Source organism: Taurulus bubalis (assembly GCF_910589615.1).
Source record: "Taurulus bubalis genome assembly, chromosome: 7".
Taxonomy (NCBI): Eukaryota; Metazoa; Chordata; class Actinopteri; order Perciformes; family Cottidae; genus Taurulus; species Taurulus bubalis.
Window position 1 is genome coordinate 24764103 of NC_136595.1, and position 18520 is coordinate 24782622.

At 41.2% G+C, this 18520-nt stretch overlaps 1 protein-coding gene across 1 annotated transcript; it reads right to left on the reverse strand.

Moving 5' to 3' along the window:
* fsd1 (fibronectin type III and SPRY domain containing 1) lies at positions 1-7931 on the reverse strand (the record flags this gene model as incomplete). The annotated part of the gene is made up of 13 exons (XM_079221204.1): positions 7758-7931; positions 6991-7086; positions 6764-6895; positions 5861-5962; positions 5643-5665; positions 5090-5211; positions 3254-3463; positions 3046-3144; positions 2130-2280; positions 1930-2012; positions 845-1096; positions 212-300; positions 1-111 (listed from the first exon to the last, which is right to left on the reverse strand). Exons 1-13 carry the CDS (start codon positions 7770-7772, stop codon positions 1-3), a joined length of 1485 nt encoding a protein of 494 aa, XP_079077330.1. The 5' UTR covers positions 7773-7931.
* Positions 7932-18520: the final 10589 nt, after the last annotated feature.

Genomic DNA, 18520 nt, shown 5'->3' on the forward strand with positions numbered 1-18520 from the left:
CTAGGTGAGGCTGGCGTTGGAGCTGCTGGTGCCGCTGTTCTTCCTCTGGCCGCTCTGCACGGCGCTGGGAACCTGCAGGCCCGTCACGACGGAAAAACTACCGTTCCACACCTGCAGGGGGGGCAGCACAGCAACAGGCAGTTGACGAAAACACACGCAAAAGGTCAATGGGAACAATAGAGCATTCCTTTAGATAAGGAACTACTCTCACCATGAAAGCTGGTATAACTGGCTGCTGGAACTTGGTTTTGAAGGTGTGCATCAGCTGTTTAGTTTTGGGGTTGTAGAAGGAAAGGGTACCTGTAGAGAATGAAAAAGTAGGGCTAAAACTAACATGTTCATGTTCATGTTCACAAAAATTACAATTGCCCAGAGTGAAATAGTCCAAAAGCCGAAGATGTTTATTTAAAATTAAATAAAAACACAGAAAAGCAGCATCTGTCATGTTTTGTCTGTGGACAAATTTAACACTGTTTCATCTGCAATGTTTTTGTGCTGCCATCTTGTCTTTCATGCAAAAGAAGTTTCTCAACTCAAAGAGACTTACCTGTTGAAATAAAACTGGATGAATAAATAAAATCTTTGAAGATTGGTTTGACATTTTTGCTCAATGAAACAATGAATCACTTTGTTGATTAACTCCTGACTTCTTGTTTTAGCACAAAGAAAATATGAAAAAGTGCTATTGTACACACTCACTAACCCGATAATTGCAAAAATATAGAATATAGACCACAAAATAAAAAGCAGATCATTTGCAACATGTGTTGTGTCATGTCTTTGATATAAATGGCGAACCACAAAGCGTTCATTTCGTGGTGGGGGGGGGTGTGTTTGTGGGTACCTTCGTCGTAGTGGACGTAGACCCCGATGCTGTTTGGGATGGCACAGTCCAGCGCTCGAGCCTTGTTGTTGTGCTTCGCCGTGAGGCTCTGCTGCAGCCAGTTGTTCAGGTGGATGCACCAGGACGCGCTGCTTTTCCCCAGCTGGTCGAACCGCCCCAGGCTCCTCAGGGCCACGCCCACAGCGAAGGCCTTGCTCTCCTTGTCGAACCGCACCTCCCAGTACTGCTGGCCGGCGTCGATCATCGTGTCGGCTGTTACGACGCACAAACCCAGATTATTCGTTTGTCAACACTTGTAGATTGAGAGGTGTGGTTTAAAAAATGGTTTCGTTGGATAGAGACACAGGAAGCCCGTAGATTAACTTGGAAAAGAAAGATCACGAGCAACTTTCATAAGAATGAACGAGGCCCCGCCTTTAACGCAGTATCGTGTTTTCTTTGTACAACCGTGGAAACGTCCAATTAAATTCATGACTTGTGTTTGGAATGTATGAACAACATTTAAAAGGAATCAGGAGCGTCAAAATAAGTGGGGTAGAGTCTAATTTAAAAGTGCCAGTGTGTAGATTTGTGGGGATTTAGTGGCACAGGTGGAGTATAATAGCCATAACTATAATTTAATTTGTGTATAATCACCTGTAACTGACGACCGTTTTGCTTTTCGTCAGCTTAGAATGAGCCACTTCGTATCTACACAGGGAGCGAGTCCTCTTTACCGCGGACAAACCAAACACAAACACTGGCTCTAGAGAGGGAGGCTTTTGGTTTTTTTTTTAATTTATTTTTTCTACATTACCTGAAGGCCACTGGAATTCTCAGACACGCTTGAAAAGGGAGGTGTGAGCTCAACCTCACCACTAGATACCACTAAATCCTACACACTGTTCCTTTAAATGTGGATAAATAATATGAACGCACATTTTATTTTTCTTCCTACCTTTTCCGGACCGTAACAAACGTCTAGGAAGCCCGACAGGCGAGCTAACTAGATTACCTGGGTAGCTAGTCTGGTGTGCTTTAACCCTTTGAGTTGTAGAAGTGCATGCTAGTTGTCTGTTTACAGTGTTTACTGTGTGCACTCTCACCCAGTACGGTGTAGGACTCTGCTGTAAATCTGTCTCTGCCGGGCCGGGCGCTCGGCGCTCTCTTAGGTGACATCAGGGCCGACCTGATGAGACAGACGTAGACAACAAACACTCAAGGATCCATGTTTTTTTTAGATGTTATCTTAACGACAGGAAGCACATGACCATATGGCCGTATGAGTTTTTATTAGACGCCTCACCTGGCTGGGGAGTGCATCGGGGAGTTGGTTCGCGTCTTCTCCTTGCGGATGTCCTGAACCTTTCCTCCTCCGCTGCTGTCCCACTCCACGCTCAAGTCCTCCACCTTCAGGTTCTGGTGGCACGACGCAGCGTCCAGCTTGAAGGTGAAGGCTGCGAAATGGAAAATGAGTCAGAATCTAATATTCACACTTCGATCAACAAAGACACCGCAGATGCAGCAGAAAAAAATAAACATAAGCTCCCTAAAACTGGACCAATTACCGTAAACGTCGGGTTACGAGCCGCTACTTCGGTCAGTGTCCCGGTTAGCTAGATGGGGCTCCTGCTAGCGCTCCGTTACTTCCCCGCTAATTTCCGCTAGCTCCCCGAAAACCACCGAAGGTAGCGGGACCAGGCTCGAAACCCGACTTGGGCAGAGGGGACGCGGCCGGTAGCAGCAGCAGCGCTAGCTAGCAGCAGCTGCTACTAGCTACTAGCTGTAGCTACTAGCTTGCTACAGCGTGTCAGGGACACTGACCGGCCGTAGGAGCGGCTTGTAACCCAACGTTTACGGTAGTATAAAGAACAACCAACAACAACAATAAAACTCAACCACCTCTTAAAAAAACCTGTTCTGCTTCGCTACCAGTGAACAGGGCGGCACACCCTCTGACTCGTTGTTACCGCTATTATTATTGATATTATTATTATAGTTAAGTGTTATTATTAGTATATAATAAGTGCACATGAATATTGATATAATTATATAGGGTATTGTATTATATAATAGCATGTCCTTTTCTCTGCTTTAGTCAGACAAATCAACATCATCCTGACTAAATGTTGGTAATTGGCCGTTATTCACTGTTCTTGTCTTTTTCTCCTGCAGTTATAATAAAGAAATAAAACAATACAACCTAGTTTGTGTTTTCTCACCGTGTGTTTCTAGCGTGACCGGCTCAGAGAACTCTCCTGCCACGGCCTTGTTGCACGCTTTCACCCTGAAGGTGATGTACCGGGTGTCAAAGCGGAGACCTAAAGAGAGTAAAAAGCGTCGCGTTAGGAGTCCAGTCCAGTCCAGTCCAGTCCACACACACACACACACACACACACACACACACACACACACACCCCTCCGCCCTACCGGTGAGTGTGTGCTCCAGCTCCCGTATCCCCTCCAGCACCATCCAGGGGTAATCCTCCCGGATGCGCGGCGGGCCCTCGTGGTTGGTGCGGCGGTGCTCCACGATGTAGTGGTCTATCTTGCTGTCGGGCTCCGGTAAGGTCCAGACCACCGTCACCGTGTTGTCGCACACCTGGCACTCGGACACCTGGATCTCAGGAGTGGCGGGAACTGGAGAGAAGACACAGTTTGTCCTGTTAGAATGAATGTCCTCAACTCTTTTTTGACACTTTGAACGGTATTTCACTACAAAAACAGCTGGTGAGTGACATTTTAAATAAATTATATTTTAAATAATTATTTAAATGTATTAAACGTTGATAAAGAGCTATGTCACACCTGCATTCATTGATTTTTACCACTTGGGGGCAGAATTGCCCCAAAACAAGCTGACAGCTACACAACCAATGTTTCCAGCTCAATCACAACTTAAAACCTGCACACTTCAATAAAAAAAAGAAGCCCAAATCACAACCTTGCCACAAACCGGTGTAACACCGTAAAAAAACATTAAAGAAAACACAATATTACTACACAAATCTTCATGTCTGCATCAAATAAGTCAGACAACTACACAAAACTGCCATTTCTATGTCAAAGTAGCTCCTCCATTATACCTTACGACAATAGAATACAACAATCAAATTAAATAAGTCAATAAGGAGTTCTATATTTGTGTTTTTGAGCAAAAAAACTGCTTTCTTTGGTTTTCACAATATTTTCAAATGTTGACTAAAGCAGCATGAATTTCATCTACCAGCCCAACTTAATGAAAAGTAGCCCAATGTGGCTGAAACCAGCCCGATCTGGCAACACTGTGGCTAATGTCTTGGCACATAAATGTAAATGTGGACGTCAATCAGACGCGTAGCAACATTATTCATTCATTTGGAGAAATGTTTTTGTCCAGCTGATGAATTTGAGTCTAGTATTCAGGAGAACATCCGTCTCTTTAGCTGCTGAATGTTCAGCTGCCGTGACCAGCTAACCGCTAACTGACGACAGTCAACACGTGGGCTGGTAAACGACAGCGCTGCTTTGAAAGGAGGCTAAAGAGCCGCACACAGCTGCAGAGTTGGGCCATAACATCTCTGTGGTTTCATCGCTGTGAGCGGCCTTACATAAGGTCATGTGACTCCAATATAAACTGGAGCTTTTTGAATCCAATGCGACACAACAAAAAAACAGCAGAACACAGCTGATGAAAGAGGGAACAGTCTGCCTACACTTATCAGAGACGGTCATTGAAAATTCATTTTAAATCAAGGTTGAAAGACAAATAGGGTCCATGTTCATACTCTGTAGCTAACCCAACGCCTGCTTTTTTAAAGTATTTTAATGTGTTTTTCGTGAGATGTGTTTTGAACAGTATTGATGTTCATGTTCCTTTTTTAGATATTGTTGGGCAGTTAAATCTGTAACCATATAAATACAATTCTGGCTTTAATTGGGTCCTAAAAATGTATTATTTGAAGTGAACAAATATGTTACAACAGTAAGAAGTAAGTTTTTCATTCAGATTAACTCACCCAAAGATGTCACATGTTTTTGGAAAATACAGGTTTAGATAATTGATAATAGTTTTTTTAATTTATGAATTATAAAAGGAACCAGTAACTACAGTTGTTAAATAAATGTATAGGAGCAAAAAGTGACATAACTCTGAAATGCAGTGGAACTCAAGTAAAGTACGAGTGTGTTTCTGTGTGTGTGTGTGTGTGTGTGTGTACTTAGTTAGATTACACCACTGCTGTTGTCACGGTATCTGTGTTCGTTTGCAATGAAAGTGGCGCAGACCTGGGAGAAACTTGAGGCCCTGCAACACCTCCCTCTCCTGGCTGAAGTCCACCATCAAGTGACTCATGTTGTCGCTGGCTTTAGCCTTCAGGGAAAGGCGAAAGGCCGGAGCCATTGTCACGCTGCGGACAAAGAGAAAGACACACAAACACACACACGAGCACACGGAGTGGAAACAAGCGTTGTTCATTATTCAACCAGATCAGAGGCGACAGGTGACTCTAAAAGGCCCACTAACTAGACGTCTGAGTCTACCACAGAACTCATCGAGCTAATGGAGGTTTAAGAGCGGCGCTTTGAGAGGGAGGTCATCCAGGGAGGAGGAGGAGGAGGAGGAAGAGGAGGAGGAAGAGGACTGACACAGGATGGTACAGACTAGAGAAGACAGAGGGAAACACACAGACAAAAGGCTCTCCATAGTGCTTATTGTCTACAAAATGGGTGCGGTGGCTACATGTTTTGAATGCATGCACGCTACATTATTGAGACGGATCAGCGGTCACAGGAGGCTATGAGGGAAAAGGGAGAAGCAATGGATGACTGAGTACTGTACCTATCCTTAATGTCTTTGGCCGCCTGGAGAGGAGAAGCAGAGAGAGAGAGAGGGGGGGAGGAAAGGAAGAAGAGATACGGAGCGAAGAGAAATCTGAGTTGTAGCTCAATAACTGCTCGTATGACACCACTGGAAGGACAAATTAAAGATCATATATATAAATATACATATATACTGGATTTCACAGTGTCACAGTGCAGCAGGAGTGAGTCAGCTACCTGGTTGAAGCCGTCCGTCTCAGAGGAGCACAGCGTCTGGTTGGCCAGCTCCAGCAGCTCCTCCGAACTCTCCAGGGCTTTGGAGCCGGCACTCAGCTGACTCTGACGAAGAAAACAACAAAACAACATTGTTGGTTCAGGTTTTGTTTTGTTTTTCTTGTGGTATAATGGGACCAGTGTGCTCTCTGCAGAAGTCGACGGGCGTTAGCGGCGTCATTTGAGAGTCACGGCTCGGTCCCGAGGCCGCCGGAGCTTTCAGACGCACGAAGCTGTGAGCGTTATGCAGTCGACGGTATTTTGAATTAAAAACATCGGGTTTTCATAGCATGCGAGCTGGAATATTTATGTGAAAAAAAAAGAAGGGGTCAACTTGTTTGATAATAAGCCATTCGTGCTAACTAAATACATTTGAGGTGTTCTCTGGGTTTGCCAAAGCACAAATCCGAGGAATTTTTCAGAAAGTTTCGCAGAAAAAGTGAGTTTTCTTATCATATTGTATCTAATCTTTGGCCACGTGAGGCTACTGTTGCAATATTCTCCACTTTGAGAAAACAGTAGTCCAATATGTCCAAAGACTAAATATAATATGATACGAAAAATGACTTTTATATCGATAAAAGTGTGATTTAAAAGTTGTAACGGAATAATAGAAGCGTGTTCGTACCAGATTTCAAGACTTCAGACAAATATGTTTTTCTTATGATAATCAACAAAGTCATCAATCTCTCACCAGATGACCGAACATGTACAAAAACTCTTATCATCATCTCTGGAATTTGTATTTTCATTCATTCGGGGATCAAATGAGGAGAGAGAACGTCACAAAATGATTCTCATCATCTACTTGCCATGAAATGCCAACTATAAGCAATTAAATAATAATAAAAAGACAACAGCGGCTACCTGCAGCTCGTATGCGCGGCTGGCTTTCTCCTGCTTGATGCGCGTCACCATGCTGTCCTTCATCTCGTCCAGGACCGAGTGGAGGGCGGTGAACTCGGCCTCCAGGTCCTCCTGGACTCTGTTGGAGTTCGCCTGGTGCCAAACAAAGAATAAGGAAAACACAGGAAGTAAATCTTGTACTGTATCCGGATGAATGTACTGGCTAGAATGTAGTTTTTTTGTGGTACCTCTAAGTTGCTGAGGCTCTGTTTGACCGTGCAGACAAAGTTTGAAATCTCCTCATTCTTCATGGCCAGCGTGTGCGTGATCTTACGCAGAGATTCCTAAAGAAAAAGACACAATTTCACTTCTGAATATGCAACATTTTGTTAATCCTGAAAGCCTCAAAGCCTGAGGTATAAAGAAGGCTGCAGGTTTCCCCTTTAAACCAAACGCACACCTGAGTGCATCCTGAAGGAGGAGGTGGTGCTCACCAGTGTTTGTGGACATGACAGAGAGGGACTATATATAGGGAAGGAGGACACTTCACGGGCGGAAGGATGCGCATTCATAATCTAATAACGCAGCTCCTCGAGCATTGAACAGCCGACTTGAAAAGCCCTCTGTCCACTCTCACGCGCATTTGATATGTTTTATGCATCTCGAGCAGTGCCGTCGCACAGTGAACGAGCCCATTCATACTGGAGGACTGTGTAATGTGTATTGATGCGAGAGGAGCTGCGCCAAGGCCCCCCTCTCCTCCTCCACCACCACCACCACCACCACCCTTTCCCCGCGACTATAACGCCGATGCATCGATCACAAACTCATCGATAGCATGCTCAAGATAACCCTCCACTTCAACCGGACAAACGCAGGTTCAAATATAAACCGAACCGCATCCACAAACTGCTCCAATGTCTGCAGCTCGTCCCCTCCTTCCTTTGTACGCTACGCCCTGAATCGGCTTCTCCCCCCCCCGTCAGAGACACCTGTTCCCCGGGCTGCGGCTCACCTTCTGGTCCCCCATCTCCGAAGCACCGGCGCCGGCTCGAGCCGCAAACACCGCCGGTTTCGCTGCCCCGTCGCCCGGGTATTCTCGGTTCAGTGGCGCGGCGGAGCTGGTACTGATGCTGCCGGAGTGCAACGCATCTTCGGACGGACACCAACCACCAACGCCTTCGGGCCGCGAAGTGCGTGGCGCGCATGCGCCCGGAGAGGATTCTGGGTACTGATGTTTCGCGGGTGCTGCGTTCAGGTGATGTCGGAGAAGAGATAAAGATGATTCTATTTTGCGACTTAAACGTTTTTTTTTATTGTTTTTTTTACATTATTCTGAAAAACATATAGACAGTTTATACTTTTGGTCACTTTAATCACTTAAACTGGTGCAATATAAATACATTTTAAATACATTGTATTCTGTCTGTATATATAATATTGCTATTGTGGATTATTTCCAATAATCCTGCAATTTCCCCACTGCCGGACTAATAAAGATATATCTTATTTTATCTTAATACAAATCAATAATAATATATATATTTAGTTATTGGCTAGTTTGAAGAGTTTAACACTTTAACAGCTCCAGTAAACATTGCAAAGAGCTTTACAGCATAAAAGCAAGGCTAAAATAACTATTATTTTTACAATCAACACAAAAAAATGACAAGGTAGTACAAAATGTACTCCATACTTGGGTGATTCATTTTGACCTCTTTTCTCAAGATTTCATTAAATATGTTTTTTTTTAAAGAAATTCAATGAATAAAATAGTCTAAACAAAGCCTGATATTAAGTGTCAATATGGGAATGATCCTCATATATTATGTGTATTATGGTTACTGGTTATTATGTAACCAGTCAAAACAATCCATTTCATACTAAGATTAACTAAAATACTGATAAAGACAGCTGCCCCAGCCGATGCAGTTCAAACAACTAACTATAGTTGACTTCACTATATTTTTCACAGGTACTAATAGAAAAATTTACTCGACACCTTGAGGTAAAATCATTGATCAGGACATTTATTCTTCGAAGAAGGAACAGAGTCAGAATCACAACATGATATGTCAAGTGCGTATCCTGGACTGCTCGAAGAATAAGCGAAGGGCTACCTTCTTAAATATCAATAGACAGAAGGACACATGGCGTCTTCATATCTCCATCATGAGTCATTGCATGTCTTTCGCTAGACTGGCTTGTCAGGGCCAAAGTCACAAGACATACCTTTCTTAACCTAGAGACATACTGATATTTCAGTCTCCTGTCTCTATCAGCATGGCCAGCCAAGGATGTGCAAGCATGGAAATGTATGTGAAAGTTCAATCACTAATGAAACCTTCATTGATTCTGAAGGTAACATGAGATACAGTATTAATCAATAGTAAACATATTTTTCTTCCAACAGGTACCCAGAAACCAAGTTTTTATTATCAGTTAGTTTGTGATAATTTGATGAAATATAACTTTTTATTTGTTCAGGCAAAATGCATCCTGAGGGCAAAATATAAACCAAAAAAAAACAAAAGTTGTTGATGGCAGTAAAGCTGAACCCAGTCGATAGTATAGTGCTGCAAATCCACAACAAATCTAAAGTATTTATCCTTATTGCACCTGTCTTTTTGGTTCTTAATCAAACCTTGCTGATAATGTTATATTAAGTCTCTTATCTGTCTCTTATCTGTTCTTTACAAAAACACACACACAAAAAAAGCCATTTATCTCAATGGGACTGGTCTGGCCAAATACTGGTAAAATATATACATATAATAGACGTGTTTACATGTTTGTCAAGGTTGAGTTTGATTAAAAAAGAAAACAATTTGTCCGTGACGCATCAACTATCTTGTGGCATGAAAGGAGTTAGGATTAGTTGATCAGTGGTCCAGGGCATTACTATTACATTGGTTATGTCCCTTCATGGCATCACATAAAGAAGCATCTATTACACAGATATCCCTCTATTTTCTCTCAGGCAGCGGTTAATAAAACAACAACAGAATCATTGTCTGATTTGACATCTTTCTGAAAATGCAGAGTGTGCTTTATCTGCGTGAATGTGTGTAAAACAAACTGAATTAATTCATCCTGAGTGTTGTTTTTATTGTCAGCCTGATAGGGAAGAACAAAAAGCAAAGTACATCTATTATTCTTTATTGACGGGATCCAATAGTGGAACACAAATTAAACATTTCTATTTTTGACTTACAACCTTTGTAACCACTGAATTCTTACCCACAGCATTAACTAACTTTTGATTAAAGTTTTCTTTTATCACATTGCTACTTTATTACATTATTTCATATAAAATAAAACATCAAAAAGTAGCTTTGCTTTTGAGAGCAGTAATCGTTTCCACAAAGTTACACATACACTATGAGAACACATACGGATAATTATCATCATCAAAGGCGGTGAAATGAGTTGAGTGATATATTTCAGCCACAGCGCCTATAGCTCAAAGCTACGTCCCACTAAACAAATGATTTGAGATCTTTTCTCTTCTCACATTACAGTCGAGACCTACTTTCAGCCTCTTGAAGTCTATATGGTTGAGGTTTTAGACGCTATACACACACTGCACACCTTTTGTCTTCCCTGTGTGGAACAGATTACACACAGACACTTAAATCATGCTGCATCCTTTGACTGCAGGTCAGAATCAGAAATCACAACCAGGTTAATTAATTGCCAAGTAGGTTTTCAAATAAATGTTGTGTTCGGTGCATAACAATGAACACGGGAGAGCAAATCAAAGATACAAGTACTGCAACAGTCAAGATGCATAAATGCAATTAAAAAAAGGGAATCAAAGACAAGTTTAGAGTTCAGATTTTAAAACACATAACATATCATCTTGTGGATGAAACGACTGTGTGAGAAAAATGACTTTTATTATCTCTCATCTCCGTCGTCTCTACTGCATTTCATCTTGTAGGCTGTGGTTGGAGATTGAATCAGAAAGTGCATCTCCCCCATCATACCCACTTGTGTCTTGTCACAGGAAGCCAAGCGTTGCGTTTCTTGTACACCGCTGTGGGGAGACGGTGAGATGCGTTTTTAGCACCCTTGCACCAAAACCCACAAAAGTTTCACAAACCCCTCGTATAACATCGTTGTGAGCTCCGCTTTTTAAAATTTCATTTAGCAAGTCAACGTCAGTGTATTAATCTGACAGAGGGATTCGCTGTCTGTCTGTAGAAGTGTGCCAACAGCAGCATGCAGATGTTTAGCAATCTACTTTGATTAAAAGTTAAATGAAACAATAGTGAAAGTATTGTCTGGTCAGGAATTTCTCTTGTCTTTTTTCAAGCCTGCACTGTTTTCCATCTTCAGTTGTTGTTTGTGCAACCTCCACTAGAGTCAGGCCCCGACCAAGTCAGCAACTTATTGTCAGAGTGAAAAAAAAAGAAATCCTCCCACCCACGGGTAGTTTGGTGTGTGCCTAAAGCTGTCAGACGTGCAGACAGGCAGCAGAGACAGGATGAGTGCGAGTGGAAGACCACCTCTCACATGAAACGATGGAAATGTGGTTGAGACGGTTGATTCTTGTGCTACTCACAGGTAAGACTCCTGAAAACAGAGAATAACAAACCATAAAGATATAACATGAGGCTGTTTAATATGTGCAGAGTCCATGTAAAATTACACACATTTATCTTTTTGTAGTTTCTTGATACGGGCTACAAGTGGTGGTAGAAGTACTGTTAGTAGTATTTTACTTTGGTAAAAGTTGTAATGCCACAGTATAAAGATACTTTGTTACATGTAAGAGTCATGAATTTGAGATTTTACTTCAGTAAAAGTAGTTATACAACAGTGAAAAGATACTTTGTTTCAAGTAAAAGTCGTGCTTTGGAAAATGTACAAAAGTATAAAGAAATACACACAAAGTATCGGAAGTAAAAGTAGACTCATTTTGCAGAATAGCCCATTCTATAATAATATTATTAATGTATATGATTGTATATCTATCTATCTATCTATCTATCTATCTATCTATCTATCTATCTATCTATCTATCTATCTATCTATCTATCTATCTGTCTGTCTGTATATCTGTCTGTATATCTGTCTGTATATCTGTTTGTCTACTTTAAACATCTGTCTATCTCTTGCAGCCCTGGGGGTCTCAGGTCAGGTTCTCGTGGTTCTGAATGACACACAAAGAAGAGTGGAAGTCCCTCTCGGCTCCTATGTGACTTTCCGATGCTGCTTGAGCATACGGGAAAATGACAAACCCCGGGTGTCCTGGTTTTACAACCCGTCTTCATTCAACAACTCGAACGGCTTAAACAAAGAGATTGCTAACAAATCTGCAAAGACTTCCAGCAGCATGGTGTCGAACAAAACCAAGCAGGACTCCTGTCACGAAGGGCAAGACACCGACGGGGCTTGGAGGATGTACACTGTATTAAATGTAACCGAACAGAACAGCGGATGGTACTTTTGCAGAGTCACAGTAGATATTCCCTTACTTAGCAAAACTTGCAGCAATGGAACAGAAGTAGTTATTAGTAAGTATCACTTGTAACGGACGAGGCTGGTAACACTTTGCTTCATGGCCACCTGATATCTATAAGCAGCATACACACATTTAAAGGAGCTGTATTTAACATTCTGAACAGCACCTTTAGCGCGGTTAGCACCGTTAGCAATGAGCTGCCGACTCACCGTGGACATGTTGAGAGCCAATGTGAGGCAATCAAAATGCTCCCGATTTCACGCTATAATGTAAAGGACTTTGTTAGTTAATGTACATTATTCGTCAATAATAATTTTCTAGTAAAGACATATTGTATTTTATTACAACTGTGTTTTACTATGTTATCTACATTATCTGTTTCACACCATCTTTCACTGCTGACGGCCCACAGCAGGGGTTATAGTTCTTCATAAACACTTAATATTGGCTTATAAACCATTTATTACATGCCTATATGCTGCTTATATTTGCTAAATGGGGGTACATGAGGGAAAGTGTTGCCATAAAGCTTCTGATGATGGAACATTCAGGGATTCATGAAACATTCTGGCTTGCTTTGGCTTAATGAAAGTATCATTTTGTTTCCTCCGTGACAGCGAAGAGCAAGGAACACACAACGTATCCGTCACTACCCATAGTGACAGGTAAACAAGGTCTGTGTGCATGTGTGCGTGTGCATGCATGCATGTGTGTGTGTGTGTGTGTGTGTGTGTATTATGGTGGTAGTAAAGGAGTTCGTTGACTATTGCTCTGAACTGATGGGTGGCGACTATTTCCTCCACACACAGGCATTGTGTTGGTCGCTTGACAACACTCATTAAAGCATATTATAATATCCCTATTCTTGTTCATTGGCCCATGTGTAGCCTGAGGAGAAGTTCAATTAAATAACGACTTGTTGAGCAAACACTCCATTATTCAGGACTATTGTGTGCATACGCTGGCCTTCTTATACACACACTGATAAGAAACTGGTAATCACATTTCAAGACAACTTTTTTTTCCTCTCACAGCAACCGTGTCTCCCACAGTCAACTTCTCGCTCATTGACTGGTGGATGTGGATCACTTTGGGGGTTTTGACGGTCGTCCTGATTGTCCTGCTGGTCATATGTGTCCTGCTGAGAAGAAGACGACGACACAGAAGCAGAGGTATACCGGCCTTCCTTTTTCAGGTTTTGAGGTTTTGGAAATGGGAAGCAGGACCTGTTAAGGAGGATCCAAGCAGTTTCAGGAGAGGCTGCAGTAAACGGAAGTTGGAGGAAAAAAAATGGTACATTCGTTATCAAAAGAAGATCACATAGAGTAGCCTAAATGTGCACGATTTGGTTAAAGAGATAGAATAGTTATGGAGAATGTGACTGTTGCCTCAAGACAGAAGCATTTTATGTTTTTGGTGTCGTCACAAGTTACGTCAAAGTGCAATGTCATACTTTGTTGGCTCAATTATTTGTTTGTGGATGCAAATAATTGAGTGAAAGCAAGTAAACTATACGCGGAGATGAGAGAGCGCCTTCTTCCAAGCCTTGTCTGAGAGGAAGCTCACACTCTCAGACGTTGAAAACCCAAAACTAGACCGACTGGTACTGCAGCAAGCATCTCTAGATTGTAGATAAGCTCAGCGCTTTGATGAAAGAGGGCATGAAACAAACAAAAAAAAGCCTCAGTGAATGAAAAAAACATGCTCTGTAGGAATATTGCTGGTTCATTTTGTGTTTTAACAGTAGAACATGATGTGCTGTCTTGTTTCTCTGTGTCTAAGTGAGAAAACAAAAGAATAAGGAAGCACCGCTCACAGAGCAGGTATTCTATCTGCCGGCTCGTGGCCGGACGATGCCAACTGAGTTATAGCAAGTGGTTTGTGTGGTTTAACTGCTCATTGTGTGCGACAATCTAAAGCACGCAATGTAGGACAAACGAGGAAGTCTGAGTTCTGTAAGTAAGGATGCAGGAAGATTTTAATTTCTAGAGCAGACCACAGTACTGAAAGACAAGGACCTGGTTTTGCAGTGCTCTGGGGAAAAAAGAAAAGTGAGATTTTGGCCGCAACCGACAGACCCGTACTGAGAAAAAAAATCTGATATTTGCAAAAGTGACGTAAACAAAGACAACAGATCCACCCACACTGCACCACGCACCGCTTTGACTGCTTTTTCCAGTCATGAAGACCATTTTACTTGAGAATCATCTCACATTCACCGTCTATAACCCACATACAGAACACATGCCCTTGCAATCTACAAACCCACGAGTGAACTGAGCATCTTGTGCGCTGTTAGTCGGACAAAGACAAGACAGCGTGGACATTTTTATACTCGTTTTATACTCTAAACAATTAATCCATTAATTAAATATGAATTAATTAGATGTGGCCCTAATTGTGTCACAACAGTCTGCATATAGGTTGTAGCGTTCACACAGAAGTCAAATCTCCAATCGAACCATTAAACGCACTAAATGATTTCCAATGATGTTTATTCTCATATACAAATATTTCATTCGCCATTCGCAGCCTTTTAAACATCCATGTTTAAGATTCAATTGATCCTATAATGTCACAATTCCAAGATAATTGGCAGCAAGTGTCATTTGAAATTAAATTACCTTGCAACATTCATCACATGTTGTAGTTTTTAGCTCAGTTTCTCAACCACATTTGCATCACTTTTACATTTTGAATTGTGATTTTTACGTCGGTGCAATAATTCTGCTCAGACATAACCGAAGAAGAAGTGACAAGAAGTGTGAGAAAGTGGGTCTAAATGTGGCGGTTCGACCACAGAGGTCGGAGCAGATAAAAGTAGGTCAGAGACTACATGCTACCCACATAGAGGGGATGTCGCGTCGTGACTCGCTGCAGGAGTACTTCTACAATAGTTTAAAACTCATAAACTGCTGAAATGAGGCATTCATCTGTGTGTGTGTGTGTGTGTGTGTGTGTGTGTGTGTGTGTGTGTGTGTGTGTGTGTGTGTGTGTTACGTTATAGTCACTGTGAGGTGCTTTAATGTGTGAATATGGGACTCACTGGAAAGGGGACCGCGGACATTGAGTGGTAGAAGTAGTCAGATATATAATACCACAATTCGTTCTGTCATTTTCCTTCGTCACAAGTTAATTGGAAGGTTACTCAGGTCACCTGTTGTGCAGGGTTAGTTCAGTAATGAGATCATCGTGGTGCGTTTCCCCCTCTTTGCCAACCAGGATGTGGCAACCAGAGGTGTGATAATATAGTTACAGACAATTGAATTCAGCCACAAAAACGAGAACTGTTCTCTCTGGCGGTGCCCACGGAGAGACCAGGCCTTCTAACAATGAGGTGGAGCAGAGGGGTAGATCCACTATGGAAATAAAGGACAAATAAGAATTCACAAGAATAATTTGGGGCCATATATCGCCTCAATAAGGCAAACCTTGCACCCTCATGTTTTTTTCTTTCTCTTTTTTGTAAAATAGTCAGTAGCAATAACTCAATTATATGTAAATTATAAATAAACTTCAGAAACTATTCATAAGATACAACAAAAACGAATCAATTAAATGAATAATTTCTTATTTTCTTTGGTATTTTTTGTTCTAAACAGATGTACAATGATGATTCCTGGGTAATATATATATGCTGATGTTGTCTAATGACAAGTCTGAATATATCGGAACTGCTTTGGCTTCCTGGGTCAGAGATCTTTCCTGCACTAAAACAATCACACAATTAATGTACACACACAACTTGTGGCAAATGCAGTCACTGTTTAAATGTTGAAACTAAATATTAATATACCATTCAACCAAAAGCTGATTCTAATATTTCATGTGTTAATAGTGTGTTAAGCCCTGGTATTGATGCTGTAAACTAGTTTATTTACCACAACAAGACATCTGAAGCTACGAAAAACATTCTTAACTATTAAATAAGTGCATCGTAAACTGTTAATAATGCATAATAAAGTATTTCTTCATCTTAATATAGCAACCAAAACTACTTTTTTTCAACAACAACAATAAAATAATGGTTGAACTCAATTAATGTGTTATGGTAATGCTATTACAAATGATTATAATGAACTCACAAAGTGTTTATTAACTTTCTTAAGCAGTCTATGAACTGTAAACAAGTTCCTTATAAGTGCTTACAAATGTCTCATAATCATCAATAAATATGTTTCTGATGCTATTAACATTTATTTCCTCGTATTAACACATAATCATGTTAATAAGCCTATTATAAGAGCTTACAAGAACCATCAACTAAAACGTATTACAAATATCTTAATATAAAGCGTTACCAGCATCTTGTCTGAGGAAGATTTGCATCATTATAAGTATAGAAAAAAAAAATCAAACCAGTCAAACAGAAAATCAATACTGAAACAAACATTTTAGATTTGGTTCTGCCATTTAGATGTTGTGGTATGACATATTAGTTAATAAATGAATCAGCCTCACAACCTGCTTTTGCCTCTTAATGCAGAAGAAGATCCAGTCTATGCGAACACTCGTCCTGTGAAGAAGCAGCCGTCTCCTCGGCCGGGACCGGACCACCTGAAGATCGGTTCTTCCTCTCAGAACCTGCGGAACCAGAGTCCAGGGGGAACATGGGGAGAAGGCCAACGCAGATACAAATAGTGGAGAAGTCGTGGATCCTCCTCATGGCCTATATCTGTATTCACTGCAGTGAAAGCTATAGGAATCGTCTTCTTCTATTATTATTATGAATATTATTATGATATGTTATTGTCATCATTATTATAAGTGTTGCATTATAATATATATATATATATATATATATATATATATATATATATATATATATATATATATATATATATATATATATTATAATTCAGGTATCTCAGGTATTTCCTGTGCAATAGCTATTATGAGCCACTAGATGGCAGAAGATGAGTGCTGACATGGGTGAATTAAAAATGTTTTTTTTATTTTTATTTTTTCCTGTATTCTCAACCCCTAAATAATGTTTGAATATGTTGCCAACAGCAGATTTTATGAAATGTAAATGAGAAAAAGGAAGCACATTTGTATATAAATGACGTAGTGATGGGAGTTTTTTTTTGTAAAATGTGTGCTTATTGTTAGAGCTATATTGGAAATATAAGATACTGGAAAAGAAGTTTTTTTGCTGCACAGTTTGTAATCTCTTGAATGTCACAATTTTATTTTCCATCAAAAATAAAACAAATGAGAGCAAAAGTCGGAACATTAATATCATGTGGTGGTTACAACTGATTGGCTGCTGGAGATGTTTTTAGTTTTTTTTTTATTATTCAGAAAAGGTACGATCAAAAAGTCACGTGACCCGGCTCTGCCTACCGCGGAGAGGTGCCAGATATAATCGCTCCCTGCAGGAATTAGATGTTGGAGTGAACGTTACAGGTGGAGAGCAGAGAGCACAGAGCTGGATCCACGACTAGAAAGACTCCGATGTGGATCCTCCACAGCTCCTTTACGGTGAGTCTGAAGCTGGTGTGACTTATTCACTTGTTTGTGCGCAGGTTGTTGTGTTTTTTTAAAAACTCCCAACGGGTTTATTATCTTTTTTTCCACGGAGCCCAAGGCTCGTCGTGGGAATCGGATTGGCGACCTGTGTGGTTGAGAGGATGCACACACACTGTAACTTATCTGCCTTATCTAAGATTAAAGGATGTATCTAATAATAGCGAGCGAAAGCTAGACTAAGCAGTAGTAGGATACGGGTTTAGAGCTGCAAACACTTCACACCGCGCGGCGCAGACTGCGCGGCGCGGAGGGAGAAACGCTCAAACTCGCTCGGCTGGTGAAGTGTGAAAATCTGCGGATGTATGTGGTTTCAAATCCTGTGGGGAAATGCTGTGGAACCACAAAAACAGGCAAACCGTTTAAAAAAAAAAAAAAACACCAACAAAACCACGTTTTAAAATGCGCAAATATTTTGTAAATAATCCCCTAAAAAGGACACATGAGGAAATGGTGCATGCTTTTAGTTTTGTGTGACATTTGCGCAGCTAAAAGTCTATACAGCTTCATCAATAATTCACCAGCAGAACATCTGAATGTGTTTGCATATATCTGGCTGAATGTAATAGGGGAGGGTCAACGTGGTAGTTAAGGGTGTAGTTGTGTGGATGGTGAGGATTAAAGCGCACGATACGAGGATACAGAGGGAATATACTCAGGGCTGTCAGTGCACTTTCTTGCTCAGAGGATTGCCCAATCTGAGCTGTCATACTGCAGCTCAGTGGGGTCACGGGGTGCCGAGGAGGCAGGGCCGCACACTGCAACTCTGAGCGCAGAGC